General features: G+C 39.8%; 1 protein-coding gene across 3 annotated transcripts in view; it reads right to left on the bottom strand.

Moving 5' to 3' along the window:
• Positions 1–27639, bottom strand: part of LOC104931257 (guanine nucleotide exchange factor VAV3) — a 55136-nt gene that overhangs the window by 7783 nt on the left and 19714 nt on the right. The window contains exons 6-25 of one of the 3 annotated variants that reach the window (XM_019276259.2): positions 26874–26960; positions 26518–26586; positions 26322–26425; positions 25803–25902; positions 25181–25276; positions 22245–22313; positions 21300–21386; positions 20100–20185; positions 19846–19978; positions 16578–16687; positions 15092–15193; positions 14468–14559; positions 13651–13673; positions 12845–12869; positions 10779–10909; positions 6085–6150; positions 5798–5832; positions 5530–5646; positions 1447–1534; positions 864–993 (exon numbers count right to left, since the gene is read on the bottom strand). In XM_019276259.2, coding sequence (XP_019131804.1) covers positions 864–993; positions 1447–1534; positions 5530–5646; positions 5798–5832; positions 6085–6150; positions 10779–10909; positions 12845–12869; positions 13651–13673; positions 14468–14559; positions 15092–15193; positions 16578–16687; positions 19846–19978; positions 20100–20185; positions 21300–21386; positions 22245–22313; positions 25181–25276; positions 25803–25902; positions 26322–26425; positions 26518–26586; positions 26874–26960 — 1750 coding nt within the window. Of the gene's footprint in view, positions 1–863; positions 994–1446; positions 1535–5529; positions 5647–5797; positions 5833–6084; positions 6151–10778; positions 10910–12844; positions 12870–13650; positions 13674–14467; positions 14560–15091; positions 15194–16577; positions 16688–19845; positions 19979–20099; positions 20186–21299; positions 21387–22244; positions 22314–25180; positions 25277–25802; positions 25903–26321; positions 26426–26517; positions 26587–26873; positions 26967–27639 lie in introns of all 3 variants that reach the window. The other 2 variants (XM_010746218.3, XM_019276258.2) reach the window with 2 other exon arrangements.

Below are 27639 nucleotides of genomic sequence, written 5' to 3'. Positions count from 1 at the left end.
CCTGCCATATGATGTGCTTAACGTCCATTAGATAACATAAAACATCCACACAGAGGGCCAACGATGGTTATATCACGTCTTTTTTTTCATGTTTGATTAAGAAACTTTTATAAAATTAAAGTCCTTATTATTTTGCTTTCTTACAAAAAAGATTTGATCTAAAGCTGCATAACAGCTCAGGAAGAATACTAAAGCTTGAGGTTAATTGAGGTTGAGTCACATAGAGTGCATCATCTATGACGTGAATTTCCATGTGAATACATTTTTTTTTTAATGTTTGATATCTTACGTCATATCCGCACTCTCTGAGCAAGACCTAGATCCCGTGTCATGAAGAGAAAAGGTCTGTATGTGGTCAAATCTAAGTGATTTATGCACCTGCTGAGATGTTTTACTTTATTATTACAATGACAAAAGAGAATCAGGCAAGCAAAACTAAAGAAAAAAAAAAACACTGCTAGCTGTTCCACAGGGACTCGTGTTAGCTCATTATAGTGTGCTAAATAATTCCAGCATGTCTCACACGTCAAAGATAGTACTGCCTCGAGCAACAAGACACAGTTTTGACGAGCATCTAATAACCAAGCAAATGCTGTGTCTGCATAATTCTGCGATGTAAACTAAGACGTTCCTCTACTGTTCTTTGAGGCGACGGCACACCATGTGAGTTTTTTCCGTCACACAGAAAAGCTTTACAAGCTTTATCTGTACTGGACTGTTGTAGCAAATAAACCACCAATACTCAGAATCACTCTCATTTATTACTTTTGACTTCACGATCTGATCTGAACTGGTAGCATTTCCACCTGTCAGACAAGATAGTGTCAGTGAGGAAAACCTGGATGTTTGTGAAGCAGACTCACCACTGCCAGCCTTGGTAATGGCCCTGGGCATGTTTCCATTGGAATTTTCCCTATAGGGAACCTGCAGAGTGGTGTCAAGACTGCTGAAACCCTCCTTCAGAGAGTACTGCTTGTAGTATTCAACCAACTCCTGTGTAAATCAAGCACAATGAAACAAAACAGGATGAATCTAGGTGGCATTGTGCACTAATGTGGGAATGAAAGCACACGCATGTGGTAGGTGCTTGTTTAATCTTGACAATACAACAGCGAGTGCTCCTGAGCAGGGGGAAACTAACCACAATATATCTTTCTATCTGCCTATTTCAAGTGCAGGTACTGGAAATCATCTAATATTAGCTACTGCCATACAATACCGCGAGCAGCTGCTTGCAACATCCCCTTGTGGTTTTGTGAGTGTGTACATAAATGTGGAAATAAACATCGAGGAGACATATTTTTATCATTGTTCAAAAGAAATGTAAAAATACCACTTGCATGCAGGGGCACAACTCAAGAAAGTGCTGCAAAAGTGGTGTAATGTCAAAAATGATTGTGCTCAGGGAACAAATATCCCAAAAAAAAAAAAAGTTGAATCCTTTACCAGCACAGTCTTGAACAGCCGGCTCTCAGCGATGTAAAAACAGCCATCCTTGGTCAGAATTTTGATGTGCTTGACTCTATCGTTGAACCTGTGGAGGATGAATCAGACATGGGTGGATAATCAACTATACACGCTTCCACATCAATCCAGTCTTGTGTGGCGAACCGTCACGAAGGTCCATCTGAGCTGCCTGAGGAAAATCAGATCAATTTCAACTCGCATCAAGATAATTATAGCGGCACCCTACTATTACCCAATTTGGGTGGAAAACAGAAAAAGAAATCAATTCATACTGTACACCAGTGGATTCCAACAGCTTTGGCTTGTCAACCCTTTAAAATGAAGCAATGACTACTTGTGTCCCTTCATCACAAGTGGATACGAGTTGTGAGCATTAAAGTATTTCAAAAGAAAAGCAAGAAAGAAAAACTGCCTTCTTCCCTCCCCGCCTTTAATCATCAGGGATACCTTTCTCTTGTCATCACAAGGTTACATTTCTCTCGGACACGCTGCCCAGATTTGAAACCACGGCCGTGTCTTCTTATGTGAGTTAGAGAGTGCCACACTGACTTTGAAAAACCTGTTCAACTATCAAAACAGTCAAGCATAACTTAGTATTAAAAGTAAGTATTAAAAAATAAAAGAAACACAAAAAAGTCCCCCAAATCAACTTTCCAATCCAAGTTTCATGGTTTGTTTAGGAAACACATTTGAGTATCTACCTTCACTGAGAGGCCCACTTCCATACTATGTACTTATTCTACAGCATCATCTACTAAGAACAGCAGTCTACTTTTTCAAAGCAGTCATTTTGACATGACATAGCAGGGTCAACGCAGGTGTTTCCAATCATACTAAGGTTACATTCCTTTTGTTACAGCAGAGTGAGCCGACATGCACCACAGCAGCACCCTGACTCTGTTTAACCCGAATGGAACTGAACCTTAATTAGTATCACTGCTAATACCTGTGTTTACCCTGTTATTTCACGTCAAACTGGCCGCGGTGAAAAAGCTCGATTGTCTTTTTGCGCTAACAGGAAATGATACAAAAACGTTGTGCCAGCAGACAACAACAAAACATGTTTCAATACTGAATGTAGATTTTTTTCACCGCCGTATACAATAGGCCTTTTTCACAGCACGTCACTTAAGGTTCAATTAATAACATTAACATTAACATTAACGAAACTGGAACACAATGCAGATATTAAAAAAGTAATCTGATGCTTATTAATTCAATTCATTATATCTTTTTTTTGTTTAATAAGTTGTTCTCCACAACTCGACGCAACTCTTATCACCAACAGACAAAAGACCGTGTCGGTTTATTACTCAAGCATTTGACATTTTGAAGACTCTAACACATTCAGCTTGTTTTTCAATAATAAATGTGTATTTTGGAGAAAAAAGTTTAACTGTTGCAGTTGATTCTGAGGATGGACGATGTAATTTTGTCTGCTCACTTAATCGAAGATACAAAAATAACTGAAAAATATACAATAGAGTACTTCATTCAATAATTAAATGATTAAATTATCATGTCATGTAAGAATTATAGCTCAGACTGAGTACTTTGCTCAAAAGTAATGCGGGTCAACCTTGCAAACACGTACACACTGTTCAGCACATACATATTGTAAGGCACAAGTGGGGATGTCCTGTCAAACCAATTGCAAGCACAGCGCTCTCCCATACGGTGACGTGCAAGTTACACTGGAGATAGATCCGCATTGTAAATCTCCCACTGCAGCATATGACGGATAAGAAGACTATGGCCATGCTGCAAATTCACTGATACATTATGAATATATGGTGAATAATACATTATGGATGTGGGTTGAGTTATATGGTGCATAGCTCATGGAGACAGATGAGCACTGTTTGGTGAGTCTTTCTAGGCTCCCATGGCTGCACATGCATACACAAACACGCAAACGCACACGTTTGACATTAGACAGTTCCAGTTGATTAGTAGCAGCTCTCTGTATAAAGTGTCATTATCTCAAACGGCCAGCCTGATAATGATCTTAAGCAGTAAGACAGGCAATTAGGATTGGACTGGTTCAGAAAGTGGCCCTGTGCATCAAAGCTTTGAATGAGAGACGGTATGAGTCCACCAAAACCAAATGGGCTGGAATGGTGTGTCGCCGGCTAAATAGTCTTAACACACTTTCTCAGAGCGCACCCTCAGTCGTTATAATCTCTTGGAGCCGTCACGCCAGGTCGGGAGGACTCGATAGTCCTTTTCTTTTTTTTGTAAAAAGACTCAACGGGCTTTGATGTAGCCTGAAAGATATTCACTTGTGAAATGGACAGTGTTCTATTTCAAAAGAGGGGTACTGAGGCACTCAACTTGCAGATAAAGCAGTCGTGTATTAAGGCCTAAAGGAATGGATGCTTTATCTACTGTTCAAGTGCGATGCTGGCGCTCTTTTGAAATACTTTTTTTTTTTTTTTAAGGCCGATAGCGAGGAGAGCAGCAAATAGTATGATGAAAAGCTAACAGGCTCCTCTTGAACATATGTCTGTGGAGAAGTGACGGACAGTTGATAGATGGTAAAACGGATCATCCAATTCCACCTCTTCTCCCATGCCGCATTCAGTTGAGATGCAGTCGGCTCCGACTGTCAGAGTAAACACGAATTAATGGCAACAAAGATAAATTATGATGTAAGGTCCAAACTTAGCCTGTACCATTGACACAGAAATGGGCCGGTTAAGTAATATATTTTTTTTTTTACCGACGCTCGGAGCATGGCAATAAGGCATCAACAACAACGTCTCTTTCCAGAAATAAAAACAGACCTCAACACTTTTCATGGGGACTATTTTTTTGTGTGTGTGATTCATACTGTGATTAAAACCAGGGTCAGGGAAAATAAGATTTTTTTCAAGGGCCATACTGAAGGACGGAAGCAAATGTGTAGCCACAATGTCTGATTCATTGTGAGCTCCAACTTCAGTTATTAACCTATTTACAGATTTTCATTGTCTTTCCACTTGAAGGACAGGAAATGAACTTAAATGCAGAAGAGGAAGGTGAATAAAGAGAGGGGAGACTTACAAAATAAAACAGGAAACACTAAACAAGAAACTCAAAACCGTGACAGAACCTAATGCCAAGTAGCTTGTATAGATTTTAAGCTTGAGAAGGAGCCAAATCCTTCTAAAGGGAGCTACTGGGTGTGTTTAAACTTTGCTTATACCACACAAAATCCCGTCTTTTTCTTATTTAGCTAACATAATTCATCCTGGCGACATCCTGCTGCAGGCTTTATATAAATATAATTAAATAATGTAAATAAATATATGGTTTCAGTGGTTAAACCCACTGTTTGGAATAAGGATCTGCATGTTAACCACTATCGCACCTTCCTTAACGAATCCAGATGCCGTTTTTCAAACAATGCCCATTGCTCACTTTGAATGAAAGTCATAACATGATTTCTGCAAAGCCTTGAGATTTTTATAAGCCCCGTGTTTTGATGAACAACAGTGGTCCACAATCCATTAATGTTTACTGAATGGAATATGAGAGAGACAGATATCTCAACACCTTGCCGAAACAATTTGCTCGACGCCACAAGGGAGTAAAATGCGTTTCCTCGCAATTTGAGTGAAACAACCCTTTAAACTAAAATTCTGTTCCCCCCCGCCATCTGCATTTCAGCGTCAGCTGTGATTCATCAGACTGGCCTAACTTTTTCCATTCTTCAGCTGCGGCTGTTCTGTGATTATATAGTCGACATAACCTCTTGTTTTTCACTGACATGAGTGGAACACAGCGTGATCTCCTTCTGCCGCGGCCCTTCCACTTCAACATCTGATGAGCTGTTTGTTTTCAAATACCGCACCATTGTTACACGGAGCTGTTATTTGCATGTGGGCATTTTGTTTGCTTGAATGAGTCTCGCCACTCTTCGCCTCTCACTCAATAAGGTGTTTTTTTTTTGTTTCCCCACCAGGCTGCTGCTGACTGCATGTGCTTGGCTTATTCCACCGCTCTCGATAAACTGCAGTGAGCGTAAATTTGACATTCATTATGGAAATAAATGGAAAAATAAGCTGTCATGTCACTTACTTTATACTGATGGCGTATTCCGTGCACTCTTTACTCCTGTGTCGAACCAGATAGGTGCTGTTTCCTCGGTCCAGGAGCTCCACCTCAGCCTGGTATCTCTCCATAGGCCCTGCAAACCTGAACCACCCAAAGAACGACTACTGCACTTAAACTGCAATCAATCATTGTGAACACGAGGATGAGGACGGTCAATACAATCAATAAAATGGAGTAAGGATGACTTGTGGTTATTGTTAACAATCTACAGCCATTTGTTTTTATCACTTACCAGAGCTGGGCAGAGTAATCGACAGGTTTTGGAACCTGGCACAGAAAAGAATTGTGGTTATTTTGTGTCTTAATGGAGTCGATACAGAGAGGGGGGGTGGAGGTCATTTGTGGTAATGTGATATTCAAGCCACATCTAATGGCTAAAATCAGTCTTCTACAGCGTAAAAGTGCAATTGAAAAGCACAACATTCCTTTGCTAAAACATCAATAGTAGCCATTATCCACTGAATGCATTGTAATCACACTAAATGTGTCTTATTGATTACGAAAAATATGCACACTTACACGCGGGCAAGGCCTCACAGCGTCACTTGGAAAGAAGCCAGTCTTGCTTGTCCCCTGAATTCTGCCCTGCAATGGTAACTGGCTGTTAATCGCATTATGTCTGGAAGCAACTATACCTCTCTCTCTCTCTCTCTCTCTCTCTCTCTCTCTCTCTCTCTCACTTCCTTTTCTCTTCCCCTCCCCACACTCGCTTCAATAAATCCTCAGCAATTAGCACACAACAAGCAGTGCATCTAATTTGCAGCCCAAGTTAATTATGGTTCAAACTCTGCCGGCAGTTAGATTTGTACTGCATCAAAACAAGAGCCTCGTTTAACACTAAATAATGGATCTTATTCTGGTCTTTGAATACCCAAACAGCGTGAGCTCCCTTTGCTTGCACTAAAAGACTTTTAGCTGGCCCGCCTCGAGCAAACACAAGCTTTATATGAAAACCATTAAATCTTAAACAAACATAGTTTTTTTTCTCTCTCTCTCTCTCTGGCTAAATAAACCAAATTGATTAAACAAATTACTTAATTTTTAATACAAACTCCCGCTCCTAGATCTAGTTCAGTTTATTTTAGAACCTTAATTCTCCGTCATGTGCATTATCTTCTGGACGGTAATGTGCATATACAGTATATCAGTATTAAGCTCCAGATAATTTGAGTTCCCAGTCCTGAGTTGGAGGTCAATTTGAAGTCCATCTGAGAAGACAGTGAGTGTAGAGCTCTTCATTCGGCTTCCTGCCCTGTTTACGCTGTCCTCCTCACTCCTCTTTATTAGAGTATGAAATGCTTTTTGGGACCGTGCAAGCTCCGGCAGTAACTCGATTGAAAAAGCGCATCTTTACCCATCTCTGTGATTCATTCTGTGTAATAACATTTCATCAAAGGTTTTTTTGAGAGCCCCTCTCTATTTGTTATGCCTTCGATAAGCGTATGATAAAGATTAAACTTATTACTCCGTTGGCATAAACAGGCAGCAGCCAAAGGATCAAATGAAATTACGGTGATTGATTGTATTGTTCTGCCAGTGGGATGGGGGATAATCGCCTCCTGGGTAACAGGGGATATGAATTCTCAATGTTCTGTAATTCCATCCTCTGGCGCCACTGGGGACGCTGAAGATTAAAGGCACCCTGTGGAGTTTTCATTGTAAACAAATGGTTTTGTTTAGGATTCAGTGTTTTTTCGCCGAAATGCATCGTGTGACTCGACAAACCTGTTGAAAAGACTTATTTCTCATGCTCTGAAACTTGTATTATTCCTATCAGATTGGAGTCTTCTTAATTTTAATCTTCTTCATCACTTCATCCTACACGTTAAAGCCAAGCGTAAACCAACCGTGACGTCACCCATTGATTCTGAAGTCTTGACTTTGGCTTTGAGGCTTGTTGCCATCTTGTGTTTGGATAAGAGCATGGAGCATGGAGCTGCCTCTATCCTGACTGTACGTGACTGAGTCTGTTTTACTCTACACAGGCCTATAATTTACAAAATGGACATCATGCTGTATTGAAGAAGACTTGAAACTACCATCAAGTGAGTTTTCTTATAAATTTACATACAGGCCGACTTCTTTTTACTGTCAGTAGAGCCGCCCTTTGCTGGCTATGAGAAAGAATTCAGGTTTCTGCATTAACTTCACTTATCAGACCAGGAAGCTCCATCTTCTAAAGCTCACTACAGCCGCCAGTCGTTGATATGTTTTAACATCCCTCAGCTTTCTCACAAAAGTGTAAATCTTTGAAAGTGAGCTCAAGGTTTCTGCCTCTTAAAGGAAGTTTTTTTTTTCCTTGCCACTGTCGCCAAATGCTTGTTCATGGTGGGAATCGTTAGGTCGCTAAATCATTTTTTAAAGAGTACGCTCTAGAGCAGTGGAAACCTGTGGAAAGTGTCATGAAACATATAGATAAAATGTAAGTGGGTTGAAACAGTAGCACCTGACAGACTGGAATCGATAAATAAATATTTAAACAGACAACATTTTGACCGTGAGGTCAAGTTGGGTTTTTGTTATGTCTCGTCATTTCCTGTTTTATTTTGATATTTACCTGTCCTCTCGTTTCAGGTCACTTGCCCTTCCTCACGTGTCACCGGTCTGATTGTTTCCACCTGTTTCGTCCTATGATTGATCACCTAAGCCTTCTTTCTTGCCTTAGCCTTGTTGCGTGAGTGTTCTTTTGTTTTTTGCCTCTATTGAGTGATTTTTTTTGTTGTACATTTCTTAGTCTAGCCGTTAGTTTCTTAGTGCTTAGTAAAGTTGTTTTTCAGCCTCCCAGGAGAGATTTTTGCAGCCTTTTGATTTTCCTCGTTGTGAGTGATTTTGATTTTGGTAATAAGCAGTTTAGAGTTTTTTTCCTCCTTTGGAGTGATTTTTGTTTTCCATAGTTTAGGCCTGTTTTCATAGCCTCACTCGGTCGAGGGTTTTTGTTTATTCAATAAATAAGCTCATTGACGCCTCTGCGCCTGAGTCCTGTTTCGAGTCCGGCCTGACACACAGTCTCGATTCGTTGTAGTGTGAACTCACTCACTGCCCTGCAAAGCTAAAGGATAATACGCTAACTGGAGTTTTGGTGGTTGTATTAACATATAAATACATAGAGAAATAAATAATTTAGAAATGTAAAAATTTGGTACTAGTAAAAAAAAAGCTTAATATTAAGCTATATTAACTGGACTTTGTCACAAGTCAGTTAGACAGCTCCAACAAGTGAGCTGTGTCGAATGAAAGCTAGCTGGTGAATTAATTTTGATGAACCAACATGTTTATTTGAAATAAAAATGAGGATTTTGATGAACCAACATGTTTATTTGAAATAAAAATGAGGCTGTAGCTAAATCCATGAGACACAAACTGAACCGCTGTCTTAACAGAGTATCATTCACTGCCATCTCTTATTCTGACTCGAGTGGAGTTCATGTGATTTGGTGTGTTTAAGCTTGCTTTTAATCACATACTTGAGTAATAGGAAACAGTACGGAAGCCCTAAAGGGTCATACATACATACATTTTTTTCCACCCGTTTTCCCGTGATAACAAGATCATTTCCCTCCGTTTTCCCGTGATAACGAGATCATTAATTTGAGCTCTCGAGAAAACAAAACGATAGTCTAGTGTATTGAATTAAGTGCACCCGTATTACAGAATGTATGGCAAATGCATGTAGTCCATGATACGGAGCAAACCTATTACGCCACTGTAAAATCCCTTTGATCCATAATTTCTGACAACGTTGATACACTTGAACTCAGGACCATCCTGACTGTTCACTCACTCAGTATAAAGCATATTTACTGTAGCAATTCATTCTCAAAGTTCATTATTTTGAATTGAAAAAGGCATTATGTACAATATTTACTGTAAAAACTCCCTGTAAAATACACTAGACTATCGTTTCGTTTTCTCGAGATCTCGAATTAATTATCTCGTTATCACGGGAAAACGGAGGAAAATTATCTCGTTATCACAAGAAAGCGGGTGGAATAAAATGTATGTATGTATGGCCTTTTAGGGCTTCCGTAAAACAGAGAGACACATTACTATGATCTATGGACTGTCTCTTCACCAAATTCAAATGAACTGAGCTAAAAAGAAACACATTGTGTCTGTTGGTGGTATTTTCCTCCTCACATTCACCTTTTTCTAAACTCCGTAAATCTGCATTTCATCTCCTCATGTGCACCGAGAGGACACGTAATACAAACAATGTTGGAACAGGGTAGGAGTCCTATTACAGCACCATTATGCACAGGACAGGAATACACACAGATGTGTATTATCATTTAATTATCCCCTGCCAGCATGCGCGGTTACCATGGTAGCAAACAATGCAGTGCCATCAGGTGACATTCTGCGAGCTGTTCTATCAGCTTACAAGAAAGTCTCCTGGCATTCATGGCCTCACCCTCCGCCCTGTGCTCTGTCACAACAGAGAGAAACATGGAGCATAGGAAATCAGGCTAACGGCCAACAACTCCCAGCCGGGCCTTTGGCAAAGACCGCCGTCTGATCGGAGCGCCACCAGAAGGAGGATGAGGCTTTAATGCCGCCGTAAAGGAGTGTGAGGAACAGCTAAAGGGAGGCTGCCGGGAAGACCCCAGATAAATCGCCATCCTTTCAAAAATAGATAAGGTCAAAAACGCTGTCAACCATTGGCTGACCTCGTGAGATGGTTGCTAAATGTGCCTGTACACGAGGTTGTGCACCACCATTAAAACATCCTCCAGAGGCTGAAGTGTCTGCTGTTTTATTGTCCAGCCGTGGCACTCAATTAATCAAACTGAAGCCACTAATTGGTTAGATCATCTGATGTGGGCTGTGAGTCAATTTGAAGAGTGAGAGAACAGATACCCCCTTTTTGTAATGTACAGATTTTGACTGACATTTCTAATTATCACTGACCTCATCTTAATGTCATATTTCTGGCCTTACCTGACACAGGATGTGAAACACCCACAATGTAATTTGAGATAACCAATAATAGCCAAAGGGAGACGAATTGTCGATGTCCCCTCTTTTATATAAAACCTTTTTTCTTTGTCAAATAGTGGAAGAACTGGCAGGAAAGAGAGAAGAGGTGACACGAGGCACGGATTCAAACCGATGACACTGCAGAGACATCGCGTGCGCCGAGCCAGGCCGCGTGTTATTTTTTCATAGAGTCACAGATGTTGAGATAAAACGAGGATGAGCTGAGTGACACGCACCTGCCACCAGGAGCTGTGCAGGTCAGCAAACATCAGTTCAATGATATCCTCCTTTTGCATGCTTAGTGGGGGCCCGTAGTGGGGAGAGGGGACGCCGCTGTAGTCTCTGATCACAACCATCCTGGGTAAACCTAGCAGACAAGGAATACAAATACAGTTATGTAGACATTCATCAGAGTCATACAGCAGTGTAGGAGCAGTCAGACCTTGTGTAGTCTGATCGATTCTGGGTAATATGATGGAGAGACGTTTTAAAAAATGGCATAAGAAAGATGAGATCTAGGAAAAAAACATAAGAATCACAAGGGGCTATTTGCTGAGACTAAATTGGAAAGCGCAGGTGGACGTATAAGCAGAATAAAATTTGTGATTCTGATGCTTTTAAGTCCACAGGGGCCCCTTACTCTCATTAGAGCTAACTGTAACCTAGACTACATACGCAACGATATGATTGCTTTGAGTTGAAAAGCAGTGTGTCACACCTCTGACTTTAAGTTTATAATTAGAAATGTACCTCTCACCACAACCAGCACAGGTACAAATGCAGAAATGTAGAAGTTTTGGATCATCGGTGTATCGATGAAAGCAAAAAAGTGCATCAGAAACATCAGGTTTGCGCAGAGAGAGATAAGGAGACTCAAAGTAATCAATGAAACTAAAAGAAACGCCACATTTCCATCCATTTTTTTTGGTTTTTCGTTTGAGGTTTGACTGGCTTATTCAGTTACATAGTTGTAGCCTCTTCTTCTTCAATGGTTCAGTGGATCCTCACTGAAGAATTAGTTCCAGCAGCTGTTTATCTCAACAAACCAGCTCCTAATAATTACAAAAGTAGTGACTATTAATGGGTGTGGTCAGAAGCCTGGAGTACGCTTCTGCATCGCTGCAGCAAGCTCTGAGCACGACAAACAAAACTCTCCGTTGTCTTGGGTTGACGGCAGAAATCACAGATTTAAATGTGCAATTGAATCAAGACTAAATATCACTGGAGGTGACTTTTCCGTCACTGTCCACACGTTTCATCTTTAACGCGTACATTCACGTGGGTGTCTTTTTGATTGAGATCTAAACCAACAGCACGGCACCGTCCTAAAAGGCAGCAATTTACTCCCGCGGGAAATTCATCTCTTCGATTCCTGTACGCCACGGCTCCAATCTTTCCTCAGCGTGGCAGACAGATACAGCCACAAGCATCTGGCTAAGGCTAAGACTAAACACCCCTGCCAACTTAAAAGACACAGCCACTTACTCTCCCCAGACTCACACATCTAGCCCATCTCAGACACATCTCCCTCCCTCCCAGCCATGGGCTCCCCCTGCAAACCAGCCCCGAGGAAACTATTAGCTGACGGTGACCTCAGATGAATGGAATATCTCGCATTCGTGTTTTTAATAAGAACAATAAGCACGGATGTCTTTCTCATAAAGCCCCTTATGGAAATTGATTTATCACAAAGGCACAGCTCAGCAGTTGAGGCTGAGGCATATAGACTGCTGGAAGTGCTTTTCCGCCAGCGTTTCTCCTGCCGCCATCCTCATAATGATTCCACCCACTCCAATTCATCTCAATGCCGTCTTGGGTTTAGGCTTCACAGCATACAGAGAGAAAAGGGCTTTTTTTTTTGTTGTTGTTGTTGTTGTGCTTTGGATAAGGATTCCTTCTGCATCCTATTATTCATTGGTTATTCTTACTCAAATATATTTGTCAAGAGGAAACTGTTGTTGCTCATTTCTTTCTTTGAACCCCTTTGTGTGAGCAAGAGAGAGTTGTGTCTGTGCGTTTCTAAGAAAAACATCTTCAGGGTTTTTTTCAGGGCGGGGATGGGGGAAAAAAAAAAGAAGAGAGCTGAGTAATATTTGATCAAAAATGAGAGCGTTGTGATAACATCTGAAGGTTAGCTTTATCTACTCCAGGTCTCACTCTGGCCTCTGACTAACCGTCTCCTTTTCATCCTGCCTGTGTTTCTGTTTTGTTAAAGAACCCGAGATGAAAGCAGCTTAAGAGGTACCACGTAAAGCCCTAAGCAAGTTCACAAAAGTCTGGAAAGTGGTCAAGCCATACTGACCTGGATCCCGTGGTGTTGTGCTTTCCTGTGGATAGAGAAAGAACGTAAGCAAGACGGAGAGAGAAACACAAGAAATCGAGCTGGGAGAGAGGAAGAGACTGATGAATGGAGAGGTCGTTCGTACTGCCTGTGCAGGTTCAGCCTGACCTGAAAAAATGAGTCAGATTCCTAATACAATCATCTGTGGGTGTTATATTCTGTAGCTGCATGGTCTGATTCTGACCACTTCAATAATGGTGATACTAGAATAAAAAAACTGGCTCTTTGTATCAAACTTGAACTCCTTTGTCAGGTCAGGACTCAGAATACGTAGACTTTTAAAGTGTTTAATTATACTTTCTAGTCTTACTATAATTTATAGTCCATGACCGACTTAAATTAAAGATGTGTACGCACATCAAAAATGAAATGATGTCAGCAGGAGCTCTGAATGGCCAGTTGTCGGGAATCTGGCCAATCAGAACTCCAGCTGCTGCTCAGTGGGTCGGCCTTCAGTTAATTTTTAGGTCGACGGCGAGTTCACACATCATTAAATCAAAGAGTGCTGCCTTCAGGTTAACACGATGGGATTTTATTATCCCGTATTTGTTCTTCGTGTTTTTTTAAAAATTCAAAACACATTCATTTGCTAATCTATTATAATTAAAGTCCTTCCTCAAACTGTTCACCGTCCGATTGTTGACCTAACTGTTGATGTGGGTAATAAGTACGTGTGCTCTGTGATAGCTGCTGCTAGATTATGCTTCACTAATTGTGTTAGCTTTGGTGTCTAAGTCAAAGAAGAAGAGAAAGAGTTCAGGTCTTACCTTGGGCTTCGGCTTGGCAGAATCTGCAGTCGAAGGGGAGACGGACACGGTGAGAGGAATACAATATCAAGAGTGTGTGGTGGCTCCCTGACATACAACCTCAACTGTCAACCTCTGCTGGCCCTCATCACGCCTCAGAATGCATAAAGACCACAGCGCTTCTGCTAAGAAGGCCCGTCAAAGGCCTGAGCTGCCTTTAGCTGTCTGTGTATTCAGGGAGGGTAATGTACCTGAACTACAGCCTCAGACTGGCGACAAAGAGATAAAGCTTAAAATATCTATATGGCATAGTTTAGGTTTAATTTAAATAGCTGCTAAGAAATAAAGTCTAAAACATTAGAGATGTTTAGCAAATAATACATGTATGCTTGGATTTTCTTTCTTCTTAACAAGTCAGGAAAGGTCAAACGGTTACGACATACCATAAATATTTCATATTTCATCACATGCCAGCTTTCACATATCATTTGTACAAGGTTGGTAACCTGGCATAGGTGTGAGGTGCTATAGAGGAAAGCTCGTGGAGGGTACCAAATGTAAAGAGGTCTTTCTCTCGGGAACATGAAATGTACTCTTCTTTCAATTTCAGGCTAAATCTGCCTTTTAGATTGGAAATTGTGGCCTGGTGGTGGCGCCAGAGGAAAGGTCATCAAAAAATGAGGACATATATACTATATATACATACACATATATACTCTAAGGGACCTAAATATGCACAGTGGATATTATTATGGAAATGATGCCTTTTAGTTTTCAAGGTAGTTGTAGTTCAAGGTAAAGTGAAACACAGTCAGTTTTGGGGAAGCTTCCATCTCACCTGTTCTCCCACAGACTCCCAGTCGACCCAGACACTCCTTATGAGCCCCCAGCCCACATTTTAGACAGCGATAACCCTGGTTAAAGATGCCCCTGGACACAATAAACCACAGGACAGACTTCATGTAGAGCAGCCTCTTTAAGAGAAATACCTTGACATTTTGAAATTTCAGGCTTCTGTCGCAGTTTTTTCCAGATAAGAAAAATGACGCAAGAAATGTCCTTTAGCTTTGTCCCCGAGAACATGAACCTGATGCTGTCTGCCGGAGACTGAGACAGCTAGCAGTCTGCTGTCTCTATTTATTTCACTTAAACCAGTGCTAATAAGCCATTTCCAGCCAATTGAGAGGACGCAGTTAACTTCCTTTTTCCTATGTGCCTGAGAAAAATGTGAAGTGTCACGGTGTTCCTTTCAAACCTTCAATATGAAAAGGATTATGTATTTTCATGAGAACAGAGAAACACTATCAAGGTAATGACACATGATGATTTGCCATCCTAGAACAATGTGTGTAGTTCACCCTGCCTCAGATTCCCACGTACGAACAACTTTACTCTCCTGGGATTTCATCAGTTCTCCATCATTCAATCCAAAACAGAAGAGATCGTTCGTTCTGAATATTACCTGAGCAAGAGGTGACAGAAACTACAGGAAGTGATCCTTTCAAAGGTGTTCATCTTGAACTGGTGCGAGTTGTGGTTGGCTTTCTCTGGTCGGATGTTTGATCTGAGGAAATGAAACCAAAAATGAAAACAGGATTCTGCAGCCATCGCTGTGCTTTGAGCTAATTTATAACATCAGCATGCTCACAGTACTAATTATTATTATTATCACTTATTTACTTATTATTCCTTATTTAGCTCCATTTACTACATTACTCTATGATTGTACCTGTGTGGTTATATGTGACACATTGCTAATGTTATACAAAACATTCCTAATCGTTTCTTTAATAAACAACAACTGAATAAAATCGTGGCAAAAACAAAATGCAATCCGTTCCCAGTGCATGTGTGTGTGTAAATAAAGAGGACCTGAATCAGCCTTGAGCTTCATGTGTTCATACATGCATTGCAGAAATAAGCAGCCATTGTGGAACATAAACAAACACCACAGATGCAAAAAGAAAAACAAAAAAACAACTGATTTTTGTATTGAACACAGCATCCAGTAGCCACTTAAACTGAGTGCTCCCATGAGTGAGTCCTTCATCAGGAGCCCACATCCTCTTTACAGGTACAATTTTCACTTTCTGAATGGGGGCCCCTTCTGGTGTCATTACCCAATGCACAGAGGCACACATAACTGTTTTCAGACACAAATCCTGCATCCGTGAAAAAAAAAACTTCAGCTTCAAGACGGGTGTGAGAAATAGCTGTTTTTGAGTGGCTGTCAGGGGAGTCCATGTGGGTTCATGAATTCATACATAGGTGAACTTTCAGTTCAAGTCGAGAGAAAGGGAAGTACTTAAATTGCACATTATTTAATGTGCATCCCCAAAATACTGCATTGTTTTGCTACAGTGGATATATATATGTATGTATACAGGAATAATCCAGCACACTTTGAGAGGCCATAGCATGCATATCAGGGATGTTTTTACCTATCCAGCCCAAACACAAAAAGCATTTGTTCAGTCAATCAGGGAGTAATGTCAAAACAACACTGTATTCTCCCGAAATCAACATAACAAAGAATGCAGACGGGGTATCCGCCTAAGAAAAACCTCCCACCGTTACAAAATAATACAAAAGATATACCTCCATAAAGGACTGATTTGAAGAAACATCGAGGCAGTGACTTCTTTGTAGTTCTGCAGCTCTTTGGAACAGTTTATGTTTGTGTGTCTAGGCATGTGTGTGTGTGTGTGTGTGTGTTATCATGCTGATTTCAGCAGTGTGTGCTTCGTTATAGCAGAGGCCTGATCAAACAGCGCACATGAAAGAGTCAACACCTCTGTCGGCGTTGGAATAACATGCATGTAAAGACACACGCATAAACATACACACATGTACACAGTTTGTTTTTCCCTGTGATGCACGCGCTGGCCTTTTTCTGTGTTGATTACAAATGACTCATGACTGCGGCGTTCATGTATCTGTGTACTTACATGGCCATTTCAAACTGATCCAGCCACTTCTTCTTCAGCTCTCTGGTCTTAAAAAAGAATTCGAAGCCGTTGTGCCCCTGCTGGTGAGTCACGTAGAAGCCATAGCACCACTGTTGGAGGTCAGCAAGAAGACAGCAATCAAACTGAATGTATTTTTTCTCTTGAATGCAAATGCACCTATGCATATTTATATGTATAGAAAAGAATTGACCACAGCAAAACTTAACACTGTAATGATTATCTTACTTTGGATGCACGCTGTATTTTTCAGTGGTGGGTGGCAAAGTGGTTAAGAGGTTAGGGCTGTAACTTCACAGCAAGAAAAACTGGATGGTCTCTTATTTTAAAGTTTGTTTTAGACTTAGACTGCACTTTATTGATCCCTTTGGGATTGGCATTTGTGTCATAAATCTCCAATAAATATATGTATTTATAGGTTTAAGTGTGAACAGCGCATGATAGTTTGTAAGTGTTTCGAATAGAATGGCTACCGGACTGAATGCTGTTTGTGCTGAAAAGAAAATAACATACCCAAGAAGCCTGTGTGTAATTGCAGGTTGATTCAATGGCTTGTCTAGCAAACTAGTTATTAGTGATTACAGCTTCGGACAGAAGAAATACAGACCACCCACAAATATATACTGTCAGAGGAATAGTTCTACATTTCTAAATACACTTGATAAGAAGATTGATACAACTCTTATATCTGTATAATAAATATGAAGCTACAAAGCCAGACAGTCAGCAGGTGGTCTGAAAAGCTCATGGTGGCAACGAAACTCCAAGAAGAGACTTTATACTTTGTTTTTTTGTTTTTTGCAGTGTTTAAACAAACAGCAATATAACATCATAATTAGTAAGCTTTGGAAGGCAGATTTTGTTTCCCCCATGTTTCCAGTCTTTGTGCTAAGCCGACTACAGTAGCATATTTGCTGCACAAACATGAGAGTAACATGATAAATTATTTTGCAGTAGCTCTTTTGCAGTTTCAAGCTTCCACATTTCCAAACATTTCACGGACATGTTTGACAGTTGTATTATTTTGTTTTGACAGACGTGGCTGACTCAGAAGTGAGCATTTCAGAATTTTTCGGGACGTTGTTTGCCATCCCTCGTTGTTGTTGTTATCGTCCCCCCCCTTCCTACTTCCTTCCTCGATCTTTATCGCCGCCACATTGTGAATTGCGTCTAATCAAACCAAGGCGCATTAATTAAAGTGTCTAGCCTGATTTATGGCGATCTCAAAACAATTAAAAACATACTGTGAAGCCTGATTCTGCAATGCTCGCTCCACTGGCTACCTGTGGCAGGCTGCATTCAATTCAAATTCACAACGCTCACCTTACAAAGCAGTCTCAGATTATGCACCCACCTGCTGGAATGCTGTTATACAGATGTACGTTACCTCTTGACCAGGACAATCCAAACTTTTCTCTACCACCAAAAACTCCTGAAGATCCAGCTCTTCAGAGAGTACCTCCTCTCCAACACTACCAGCAACTGGACATGATATATCTACCCCCCTTCGACAACTGTGACTTAATTTTATGGGAGTAGTACTTGCTGCACTAACATGTCCTTATCACACTGTACCTAGATTAAACCTCGCTTTGGATAAAGGCATCAGCTAAATGATTAATTAATGTTTAAATCTGTTTAACCACTCCAATTCAGTTAACCCTAAATATACTAATGATCCACTTTTTTCAGTTCCTACAATGACACAAAGATGCCTCACTCTGACAAACAACCAGTAACGCTGTCATGGATCCTCATTGGCTTTAGTTCATGTGTTTTGGTGGCACCAGGCTCACAGACCAACCAAAGTGTGTTGGGGGTTTAACAAGAGTTCTTTCCCAAATAGGATTTAAGCTGTGATGACAGTGAGGCAGAGTCTGCTAATCTGCCTCGGAGGAACCGAAGACAGCGTTCGATCTTTCTCTTCCAAAAACATCCTAAATTTGGAATGACCACCAAAAACCTCTAAGCCACAGCTGCCAAAGACCTCAGCTTTGTTGTTGAATCGATTTTCTAAGATTCTGAGTGCAAAATCTAACTTTCACTCTGCTGTTTTCTCTCACCGCTCGCTCGCTGCCATACATCCACTTCCACTATAGCACTTACAGGTTAAATGCTTTGCCCAAGTGCATATTTGGGGACAATTTTCAATCAATTCCCACGCCACCCTTTGCCGCCCCTCATCTATAACAACTTGTTGTGTCGTGTGTAATAACAGAAAAAAAGTGGTGAGGGTTTACTCTCCAGTGATTGGCCCGGGCCAAAGCAAAGTCCTGAGTGTTTTAGAGCTTTGCTGAGTGTTAAATCATTGATGACTGTGTGGGTGCTCGGTGGCACCACATTCACACTCTGAAGTTTCATTTAGCAGAAAATGATATATAGCTATAAGCAGCCTTGGAGGACTGCACACATTCATCACCTGATATTAGCATCTCTGTCCTGCGGTGTGTGTGTGTTTTGGGTGTGTGTGTGTTGTGATGCATGTAGGTACACAGTATCTGTTTGACTCTGCATATTTGTCTTTTTCTGTGTACTTGTGTAACAGCGTCTGTGTCTCTTTGTGCAGCTGTTGGAGGGTGGATGGGATAAAAATAAAGGGTAATGACTTATGTCTCTGTCATTTGTCATTACACGTTTCTCACAAGACTGTTCATTTAAAAAATGAGTAATGGCAAACGCACGCATAAACCCATAAACCCATAGTCCATACGTGTTAAATGCCAACCGCAGGCGTACACACAGACATGTCTTGCACGTACCAAACGCATCCTGATTGCACAATAGCGTAAATGAGGATGATAATGGAGCCCCTTTGATAAAACCCACAGAACCATCCCATCCTGGCAAGCTGTCAGTATACCATTAGCAATCAGCAGCGGCGTGAGAAGACACCATCTGTGGCATTCATCAACAAGACATCAACAAGTCACCCCCACTACAATACGCCCTGCAAACGTTCCCACAAGGTGAAAAATAGCATACCGTGTAAACATTTTCCACCAAGCAGGGGGGAGAATATGATTCTAGATTACTTATTAGGCGTCCGACATTTATTTTCACAATAGAATCAGCAGCCAAACACACGTTGGACGGCAACATTTCCATACAGTGGTATGGAATATGTAAACTAATCAAAATCTGAGGTAGATGCAGACGATATCCACAGCAATGCAAAGCGCACAATATACCAATATACAAGTGCAGCATCTATTTATTTATGCATGATTATATAGTATTTTTTTGTGTTGACCTTTTTGGCCTCTCTGTCACACGTGGGGTTGTTTGTGATCTTGAAGTAGTTGAGGTCGAGTATGTCCTTCATCTCGTAGTTGTCTCCTCTTCTCTTGCAAACGATGACAGCCACGTCGAATAAAAAGATGTGTCTGAGAAATGAGAATGCAGAATGTGATATTGTTACATTGTATGTATCATCAAAAGTTCTAAAGTTATAAAAATGAACTCTTGTCTGTCTGGATGTAATGTGCAGTATTTTAGTAGAACAACCTGTCTTGTTTCCTCTTGTCAACACTGGACACCATGCGCACTTCACCGTCACCTTTCGGGCGACCATAGCTGATTAGAGGCTGATTCTGAAAATATAATAATAGAGGGGTTAAAATTAACATTAGATTAGATTAGATATGCGTAATTGTTCCCCCGCAGGGAAATCTGACTTGAGTAATATCGCTACATGAATGCGCAATTAGAGCTATATCAGATTTTCACGATAATGATATTATTGTCTATAGATATTCAACAGTAACCCATGACTGGTTATCTTCTTTCGCCCAAACTGATGCACATTGAGGTTTTTCCCAGTATAACAACACGAGCTGAGCAGTAACGGCTGACTCTTGTTATCACCGATGACATTCACTCAAGTCATCAATTTTGTTCAATCAAGTCAAGGGGAAGATCTTTATAACCTGACAAGCTCTCATGCACTCTCACTTCTCTTTAACAGTTGTTCTGTCAACCCATTTCTTCCTTCGCCTAAATCATCTCATCCCGATCTGCTTTCTTATTACCACACTCTTGCCTTATGTATGAGGCGTATTCCATATGGTCTACCTCACGTATGATATTAGCCCGTGGTGTGCTCTGCACGGCCCCTGGGATGATGGGGATTGTTTATTGTGCGCCATGCTGAAATCTAAATTCTCTTCAATTACTTGTGCATCTCTCACGGAAACAAAAGCTGTTTAATGATATTTTTTAATGACAGTAATAATTGCTCATTAACATGCAGTTGCAATCAACAATTTTTCATATCGGGTGAGTTGAAATCAGGAAATATTTGGTATTGTTTTCCTCTCATTTAACTGATTGATTGAACAACCAATAATTTAAGCTCTAAACTCATATATCTTTCTTTATTATCATTAAGAAGAGACTTCTAAAAGAGGAAAAATCAAAGGAAAAGGTAACAGAAACAGACAGTAACATTAATTAATTACATTAATTCAGGTGAAATGTGTTCAAATCACTAAAGGCAGCAAAGAGTTTGTTACTTATTTATGTAGGTGTCTAACTTGTATCCTTTGTTTCTGGCTGAATCCCTCAGACTATCCCAAATCTGAAGGAAGACAGACTAGTTGGCTTGCAAAGCTTACCGTCAACAAAAAGGAAACAACATGTCTTACACTCTTAGAGAGTGTACACTAACAGCTGCTGATGGTTTTGAAAAAAAGACTCTTGGTTTACCAGGTTTTCAATAGACCTCTGGTACTGGTCGATCTCCCTCAGAGTCTCATTATCTCTCTTCACCTCGTTGACATACTGAGCCAGGTCCTGGGCAGCACAGATACACACATTTTTGTTAGTTCAGTCTGCAGGTTGTGAAATGTGTCAGAAATTTCACAGTGGATTTATTTGTAAAGACAAGTCGGGGTGGGGAAAAAAAGGCTGATATTCTGTACTGTACATTTAGAGAAATAGCTTGTACATTTTGGGAAATACACTTCAATTCAAAACGAATGTATTAGTAGTGATGAGAGGATTGATATCGCTCTCTTATCTGAGCGTTCAGTATGAAGCTGGAGCCAGGAGGTGGCGATAAAAACAAAAAAGAAAGTATAAAAATTGCAAGTTATGGTCTTAAAATAACCTCTTATAAATCTGCAACTTGTAATTTTTTTTACACTTTATTTTTGGGAAAGATTAAAAACAGGAGATATAACATGTCACTTATTGAGCTTTACAAGTGCTGCTATACTGATTTTCCCCTGACATCCAGTCTTTATGTTAAGTTAAGCTAATCAGTTACTGGCAATATTTTCATATTTAACATACAGATATCATATAATGTCAACCTATAATATTTTCATATTTAACATACAGATATCATATAATGTCAACCTATATTTCTTTAAATGAATTCACTTTGTGCTACTGTGAGCTCAGTCTGCACGTCTGGTAAATATTAATATTAATAAATATTTGTTAATATTAATGAGAATGACTCAAAGTTGTTATACGTTCTGAATTTGTTGCTGCCTGTCAACCACCGGCTCCTCTAGGATTCAAAATACTATAGTTTATAGCTGAGTGGCGAAGACTGTTTGGAATTATGCCCTAAACCAGCCCACGTTCGGCAACAAGCTGAAATGGCAATGATTCTAGTCTGCTTACCGTATGCACTGCACTTACTTTCATCGCATCAAGAGCGATCTTCAAGTTGCTCTTGTCGGCCTCATCGTGAGTGTGTTTGACTAGCTCCTGTTAGAGGAGGATGAAACAGAAATGATGCTCGGTGTTCGCACACAAAACTCACACAAACCATGTAGTTGTCAACACAAAAAAGACTTTTTTTAACTCTGGTAATTGGAAGACGGGAAATAAATTCTTCAGTTTTTCCCATTTGATGGCAAAAAAATTGTGTTTTTAAGGAAAAGACTGACAGTCAGTACCAATTAGACATTAACATTTCAGCAGTATCACATAAGAGGGAGTGCTTTAACATCATTACTGACAGTGATGCTGTCAGGTCAGCAGTCCGTAAGTGTCATTTAAGTGCAGATAATAAGTTAGAGCTCACCCACAAATGTGATAATGCGATTATACAACAATTACCTAACTTAAATGAAATATATAATCAAATGTTCCATGGAGATACATGGGGTCTGACTAAAACCTGGAAAAACAATCAGTCACAGTAGACTCCTATATGTAATAAAACTCAGTTTACTACTCCAGCAAGTGGTCCGAGCCTTAGTAATAGAGACTCTTTCTAGTCCCCGCCAAATCACGTTTGTGGAGTTTCCCAAACTGAATAAGAACCACACATATAAAAAGAAAACTGCCTTGGTAGCTCAGTCTTGTAGTGACTAAGATATCTGCTAAAAAGATGAACTTCACATCTATTTTTAAGGTAGTAGCGCTGTATTTGCGACTCGATGGGAAGATGTGATCCAAATATCTCCAATAACTCCAACGTAGGCGTGCTGTCATGCTGATTTAAGCACATTTCTAAATATCGAGTTGACAAATCAGACTGCTCGGTGGGGACTACTTGTCGAATGATATATATTAACACACAGCTAAATTGACAACACAATCTGATGTAAAGGAATATACAAAATCATTCAGCTGTGATGGAATCAAAGGACATTCACCCCAGTTTTGTACTAATACAATACGTTATTACAACTATACTTACTAGTTATTCTGCACAACATATGAGCAGTTCGGAAAATATGATAAACTACCTGATAACATAGAAGGTAGTTAGAATTGGCTTTATTTCAACCTTTTACTACATGAACATGTTGTTCCCACATTCATCAGTATTAATAAGCCAATAATGACATTTCATTTCCTTTCAGCAATGTTCTCAATGCAGGTACTTTTCCGTCTTTTAATGTTTTTCACAGCGTGGTATTGCTTTTACTTTTAAGCAACTTTCTGAAAACTTCTTCCACCGCTCATTACCTTCAAGTGGGTTTTCATAAATGAACTTATTGGAGGGCAGTGAATGGACTTCAGGCAAAGACTGGCACATGTGCTTCAGTATTGATTTGTAATAAACTGAGAAATAGCGCTAAATAGACAGATCAATAAGATCCTTTCTTTATATTTATACAAATATCGTCAAATGTAATTTTACTGACAGAAATAGGAAGAAAGTGGATGGTCTGGCTTCGCACTGCCAACACCCACACACATGTTTATTTGATTACCCAACACATGGAAGTTATTGTTGGTGGAGGCAGAGGCACAGAGGCACGATGAAATCTGCCCAGAGTCTCCTCTGAAAGACTTTGGTTTCACAACACCAGTCAAACACCAAAGAAGACACGAGACAAAGAACTTTATACGAGTCCAGACTGAGTCATTTCCACAACTAATGCAATGACATAACTATTCTGTGGCACTTAATAGATATTTTTTTTCTCTAAGTGTGGCAGCAGTTTTATCACGGCCAGTCTATTGCAGCGTCATGCTTTTATTTTGTTAAAGCCTACATTTACATTTTGCTTCATTCAAAACTTAATTTTGTGCCGCCAGCAGTGTATTTGTTCCATAACATGTGATGTGCATAGTATAAAATTATATCATCAACACTTAATCAAGATGCATTATGTTTAATATCTAATATAAAAGGGGGTGAAATCACTTTAGGCCTGTTTACACTTCATTAGCTCTTTAATACCTCTTTAATTGCAGAGTAAAGAGATTAACCATTCCCTTTTTGTCCACTTCCCAAAGTGTCTCCTCAGAGAGCGGCTGAGAACACCTGGGATCACTGCCATTTAGCACGGAGGTCTTTACCCTGCACAACAATTCAAAACAGCTCTCTAGTCATTGTGTTTGAAAGGCTGCATGTCTGAGTGTAACTGCACTGCAAGACACGTCTAAAGACATATGTGTGTTTTAAGAACTGCAATCATGTAAATCATGCCATCTTGTTTGAGTCGAATTCTGGAAATCCTGTAAACTGAAATGAGTTGAGACAGATTGAAAACGTGTTAACTCATTCGCTGTGCTTTCTTTGAGAGGTGTGAGGCAGAAATACTAAATGCATGACCAAAATGACTTGTCAAAACAATAAAGACATATGGTTTTTCTTGCAGGGTGAATCTACTGAGACTGCTGTGAAGTGAGGCAAAAACGTGGAGAATGTCGCCCTCAAGTGGCCACTTCCATACTGACAGAAACACGTCACACAAGTTGAGTCAATTAAAATAACATTGACAAAGCTTCCCAGCACTCAACTTACTCAGAAATAAAAAAAACAAAAAACTAATATCTTTAGAGAAGTCTGCAAGTTTAAATCCCCCTAAAGTAAAGCAGGGCAATAAGCTCTATGCTCCAGTGCATTGTCTGCACACATAGTCTGCTCTTATCCAAAAAAAAAAACCAAGGTACAGTGCGACAAGGACATGTTCGTGCAGCAATAAGTTCTACTCACACAGAATCAAGTGACAGTTGTAAGGTCGGGTCGATTTGGCATGTCTAGTTGGTGATTTTGGTGATTAACAGAGCTTTATCTCATCAGAAAAGTTAAATTTATCACACCCATCACACCATATCTTTGTGGTTTGACACGCTTGCTTCATATTAGTTGAGTCAAACATCTCCCCTACCTGGAGAAGTAGATGGTACTTGAGGACTCTCTGCATCGGGACGACCAGCAGGTCCCTCAATCTAAACTTTCCATTGTTGGCTCTCTTAGAGCACTCCTGGAACAAATACAAGACACATGTTTATACCAGCGCGAATAACAATGCATCCTTACACTGATAAATTAGATTCTTTTTTACATGGATGGGTCAACTGAGACGCAAAAATGTGTTTGCCAAAGCTTATACTTGTTTATTTTATGACTCAAACTTGTCACAAACCAAACTGTCATGTGAAGTATGAAATATTTTTGTATCTTATTCTGTTTAGAGCTATCTATGTTTCCTTTTTATTTTGAAAATCTACCGACTAAATCTTTCTGTATTTATTCTTATTCTCTCATTATTTTTTTATCTTCTCTATTTACCTGTACTTACTCCTTGTTCTTGTGCTGCATTAACAACCAAGTTTCTCCGTTTGGGATCAATTAAAGCTCATCTTACATAATGCAATAAAAAAAAACTATATCTTATTGTGTGTGTGGTGCACAAATTAAACACTAGGGGCCACTGCAGAACTGGTCCTGTGTTTGTAGGTGTGTGTGTGTGTGTGTTATTGACAAACCGGCCTCTTCAGGTGTCTCACCTCTAGCTTTAGACGAACATCCTCCTTCTCTTTGCAAATAAGGTCTAACACAGCGACGGCGATCTCCACCCGACTGCAGTAAATCCCATAAATGAGCAGTCTGCAACTCAGAGGTGAAACAGTTTAGCCACTGATGAGTGAGTGTGTGTGTTGTTCACGAGACACTCTGACAGCCTAACTCGTGTCGCAGTTATTTTGCTTACAAGCGATTCTCTGATACAGGATCTGTTGCAAAACAGTTATCAACACTATATCGTGATACATAAGCGACACGGAAATCCTTTCTCTGTGTCAATCAAATTCTACATCTATTCACTAGATCGTGCATTGCTGTAGTGCAGATTAAGTAAATTAAGTAAACATGTCTGTGCCAGTATTGTATGTATTGGCATTGAACCTTCTGTACACCTTTATAAACATACCTCATGGAACCTCATGGAGAGTGTAAGAAATTAGCATAATAAAAGCACTTTCCCTGGAACCCAGTCATAAATGTAAATGAATGACGCTCATGAATACCTCTCCTTGTAGCTGATGAAAATCTGGTAGAGATTCAAGGCATTTTTGTTGAGGATGGAGTCCTGCACATCAACCATCAGACTCTTGTGAACTTTAACCAGGTCCTGCATTAAGAGAATTAAGACATCAGGACACCTGGAAATAAACATTTTACGATCATGTCATGTGTAAAGACGGGGGAACTCGTGGGACTTACTGGTATGTTGACAAAAACTTTGTCAATTTCAGCCGCAGAGAAAAATTTCTTCAACGGATTCAGGAAATACTAGGGGAAGAACATTAATAAATAACTACCCATTAACTAGAAACAATCCTGATGGTAATTTAGAAGAAGCAGTGACATGTCCGCAACAGCTGGCGTGCACTCAGACTGAAACCAATAACAGACTTAACATTAGATAAGAAAAATGCCCCTAAATGTGTGTCAGAAGCGTCACATCTTAATTAGCTTTAAATCCTGTTTTTAAGTTTTAAAACTTCTCTGGTGATGAAATATTAGGTCAGACTGTGACTGTGATCTCAGAGTGGAGCTTATTGAAGGAGGTTCAGTACCTTCTCAATGGACTCCAGGGTCTCTGTATATTTCTCCTCCGTCTGTTTGATCTCTGCAAGACAGCAGCTCCGGACGTCTACCTCAGCCTGCTTCTAGAAAGACACGCACCTTAGAAGATGTTGCTTAAATATTACTATTCAATGGACAAAATTTAGATTTTCTTTTTTTCAGACAAGAAAGTATATGGGTGTATTCAGAATATGTACTTGAAACATGAAACATGAAACATCTGTATTCAGTTCACATCAGAAAAATCAGAGAGGTTTTTGTTTTTTGCTTCTTCTATTTATTTACTTTTTACAAACATGCACACTTCCTCCTGTGCGAAATATTTACCACATGTGAACTGACCATATTTATCATGCTTATTGCTAGAACTGTTTGCATTTGTAGTATATTTTAGTAGTATAATCCTAGTTTCAGATCTATTATCTCATTTTATGCTGGCTAATCAATCAAAGATAACTATGGGAAAAACACGCAAATAAATATAAATATATGGAATATAATATGTAATACCACAGCACTCTGAGAAGGGTAATTTTGACTTATGTGATCTTTGTATATTTTTCTGATAATTCTTTACTTTTATATATCATTTTGAATGCAGGACCTTTTATTATAATTGAGTATTTTTATTTTCATGTATTGGTACTTTATTATTCAGTTAGGAAAGAATCTCAGTACTTTAATATTCCATTGTGTAAGTGTTAGGGAGCTCTATTTACAGTCTATTAGAGAAATGGAATATAATATTCATAATTG

This window comes from Larimichthys crocea, chromosome II (genome assembly GCF_000972845.2).
Source record: "Larimichthys crocea isolate SSNF chromosome II, L_crocea_2.0, whole genome shotgun sequence".
Classification (NCBI taxonomy): domain Eukaryota; kingdom Metazoa; phylum Chordata; class Actinopteri; family Sciaenidae; genus Larimichthys; species Larimichthys crocea.
This window is presented reverse-complemented; position numbering and strand designations above follow the sequence as displayed.